We start from the raw sequence: 3428 nt of genomic DNA, 5'->3' as shown, positions 1-3428 counted from the left end.
TTTCAAATTATATAAAGAGTAAATAATTCATTATTAATTTCTAAGGTTAAGGACCTTTTCCTTCTAGACTCCTTTCTACGAAACCGTTCGAGTTCTGACCATGAAGCTACAGCCATGATGAAAGCTCAGTTTATGAGTCTGTGGGATGGACTGGATACTGATCACCGCTGCCAGGTATTTGAATGAAATCTGCCCTCAACTTTTACTGGTTTTTGTTCTTAATAGGAAATTTGGCAGGCTACTTATGCTTTTGTACAGAAGTCTTTTTCATAATTATTTACACTTATCATTAAGTGATAAGGATCCAAAAGGATATGATTTGTATAAATTTCATCCATTTGAGGGCTTCATGTTTAATAAAACATTAATAGATTGCCTAAATACTTGAAACAGAGGCAGTGGAAGAGAAAAAACCAGGACAAAGCTTCTCCTTGGACTTTTAGAACCTCTGTGCCAAGGAAGAGGAGGTGACTAGTGGCCGTAGGTATTGTGTACATATTTAAGTATTCTTTCTCTTTTTCTTGACTCTTAGTTTTGACCCTTACCATAATTCCTTATAGTCTTTATTCCCAGTTCTTATTTCACTTACCTTATTTTCATTTTACCAAGTTCATCAGTTACTGAAACTTACACTTTCTTACCTCTTGTCATGTATTCCTTTCGTTAGGATCCCAGTTTTATACAAGACAGTCTTCTATTCCTAGGCTTTGTCTCTTCTACCACACCTAAGTTCCCTTGTTATGCAACCTAAGAGAATGCCAGCATTATTTTTCAATTTACCTCTTTGAGTTCTAAGTTTCACTTAGTTTTTGGCCTCTGAATATTCCGTACTTTCTTGTAAGCTCAGTGATGTATTTGATATTGAGTTAAATTTATATTATTAATTTTGAATAATAGTTTCAAACATATTCTACTTTCATATGAACCAGTTAGCTCTTCTCTAGGATTGTCTTTTCTAAATTATGGATGGAGCCCCGTATCCTAGCTAGCTTTCTTACAAGTATGATATGGTCACAATGGAAATAAAAATAGATAATGACCCGATGAAACTCATCACCATTACTAGAAATGTTAGTAACTGGTGACATTCTTCATCTTGAGAGACCTGAGATATAAAAGGTAGTGTTTTTAGGGTATTCACTGATGAAGTTAAGCTTTTGAAGCATAAATTTAGATCTGGTTATTTTCAATGTGAAAGAAAACAAAAAATTATCTTCATATTTTGTTTTAAAGACTTTAAAAAATTTTAACAATACCTTAGCATTGATGACTTTGCTACTTATCATTGCTTCTCATTTTGTATTTTAGCTCATTTGTACTAAATATAATTAATATATGTGTAAAGGTTCTTTGTTTTTGTCTCTTAAAACTGCTGTTTAAAATTTGCTGCTGCTTTTTTCTTTTTAAGAGACGGGGTACTGTTCTGTCACCCAGGCTGGAGTGAAGTGGCCTGATCACAGCTCACTTGCAGCTTCAAACTCTTGGGCTCAAGTGATCCTCCCGCCTCAACATTCCAAGTAGCTGAGACTGTAGGCATGTGCCACTATGCCCAGCTAATTTTTGTTATTTTTTGTAGAGATGATGTCTCGCTCTGTTGCCCAGGTTGGTCTCAAACTCCGGGCCTCAAGAGATCCTCCCACCCTGGCCTCCCAAAATGCTGGGATTACAAGCATATGCTACCACGCCCAGCCAAAATTTGCTTTATGTGAAACTATGAGTTTTCAATGACTCTTGCTTTTTTGTTGGAAATATCTATTGTTTTATACATATTCATTAGACCATATTGTACTAGCTTTATTTGGATTACTTGTCTCTATTTTCTAGCATTCCATCTTCCATGCTGTGTTTTTTTATTATTTTGTTTTATTTTAGGCTATTTGTTTACCTATATTTTTTATCCAAATGCAGCCCATTTTTCATTTTTTGTTCAAATATTGCCATAACCACAGTGCCTTTTGTGATTCTTTACAACTGAATGTAGTTAGTCTTCAACAAGCTTCCATATCACTTTGAATCTCTATCAAAATATCCTTACTTACATTCATTTATTATCTTACGAAGTTAATTTATTTGATCACTTTTAAGGTTTGCTTTAAATTTGGTAGAATTCTTTTCTTTTTATTAATTTTATCAAGTTGTTGAAATCCTACAAAGAAAAATAGGTACAAACATTAATATTTTGATTTTAGGACCACTTAACCCAAATACAAAATTGCATTATGTTGTGGACCTAACATTTTTCAGATTTATATTTGTGTTATATTTTCTTCCTCTAGGTGGCAAACTTTCACAGTTAATTGCAAGTAATCTGGCTCTGAGGCTCCTGAATATCATTAAATATAAAGAGTAGGAGTAGAATATAAGATTTGGTGGATATTTTATCATGCTCTGAAGTTAAATTTTAGATTATTTCAAAAATGTAAAACCTCTTAGGCAGAAAAAAGATAATGTTAGAGAAGTATTTTTCCATAGAATACAATCAGTTTTCATTTTGGATAGCAGATGTATGCTGTTACTAGGTTATACTAAAATATCAACAGTAATATTAATGTTGACATCTTTCAGAAATTAACTTGTTTTGTATATTTCTGTCTTTATTCATTTTGATTTTTAAAGTTGATTTTTTAATCTCTACATCATTTATAAATAAGTGGCGTAGACCCAGAAATTGGCAGGGCCATCCATCAACATTTTTTTTTAAATTCTATCCAGCATTTTGATGTTTGCTTTCACTGTGTTGCCTTTGTTTAAAGTTGGATTGCTTGAAGTTTTATTTAGCACCAAGAAGGTATCATCTGCAGTGCTGATGGTGTCATGAGATGATATGAAATCTAGAGAAAAAGTACATGATATCTATTAAAATTACCAGAATTTTCAGACTTGAGGGGGAATGATTCTCTCCATAATAATATTATTTTTGTTTTGTTTTTTAGAGAAGGAATCTTGCTCTGTCTCCCAGGCTGGAGTGCAGTGGTGGGATCATAGCCATCACTGCAAGCTTCCAACTCCTGGGTTCAAGCAGTCCTTCCGCCTCAGCCTCCTGAGTAGCCGGGACTGCAGGCACACGCCACCACCCCCAGCTAATTTTGTTTTCAATTTTTTTTTAGAGAGGGGCTCTTGCTGTATTGCCCAGGCTGGTCTCTAACTCCTGGCCTCAAGCTATCTTTTTACCTTAGCCTCCTAAGTCACCTGGGATTACAGGGATGAGCCACTGCACCTGGCTTCCATAATATTATTGTTAAAGCACTTGAAGTATCCCCCCATACTCCTAAACTATATACCCAAGCTATAACATAACAGCTTTCAGTCATTCAACATGTATTCATAGGCAGCCATATTTTGCAAAATATAATTTTTTTAAAACAAATCTTTATAATTCTTCAGTAAAGGTACTTGCAAGTGAACAGTACATATTTTAGTTATTAGAA

General features: G+C 34.1%; 1 protein-coding gene across 1 annotated transcript in view; it reads left to right on the top strand.

Annotated features, from left to right (window-relative positions):
* The window catches only part of ATAD1 (ATPase family, AAA domain containing 1), an 88756-nt gene that overhangs the window by 48585 nt on the left and 36743 nt on the right, over window positions 1-3428 (top strand). Inside the window, exon 6 of the mRNA XM_012659744.1 lies at window positions 68-174. Within this exon, the coding sequence (XP_012515198.1) occupies window positions 68-174 (107 nt within the window). The remainder of the gene's footprint in view (window positions 1-67; window positions 175-3428) is intronic.

The sequence above is a fragment of the Propithecus coquereli genome, unplaced genomic scaffold (genome assembly GCF_000956105.1).
Source record: "Propithecus coquereli isolate 6110/MARCELLA unplaced genomic scaffold, Pcoq_1.0 Scaffold63, whole genome shotgun sequence".
NCBI classification, from domain to species: Eukaryota; Metazoa; Chordata; class Mammalia; order Primates; family Indriidae; genus Propithecus; species Propithecus coquereli.
The sequence above is the reverse complement of the archived record's forward strand: the minus strand, read 5'-3'. Positions and strand labels throughout refer to the sequence as shown.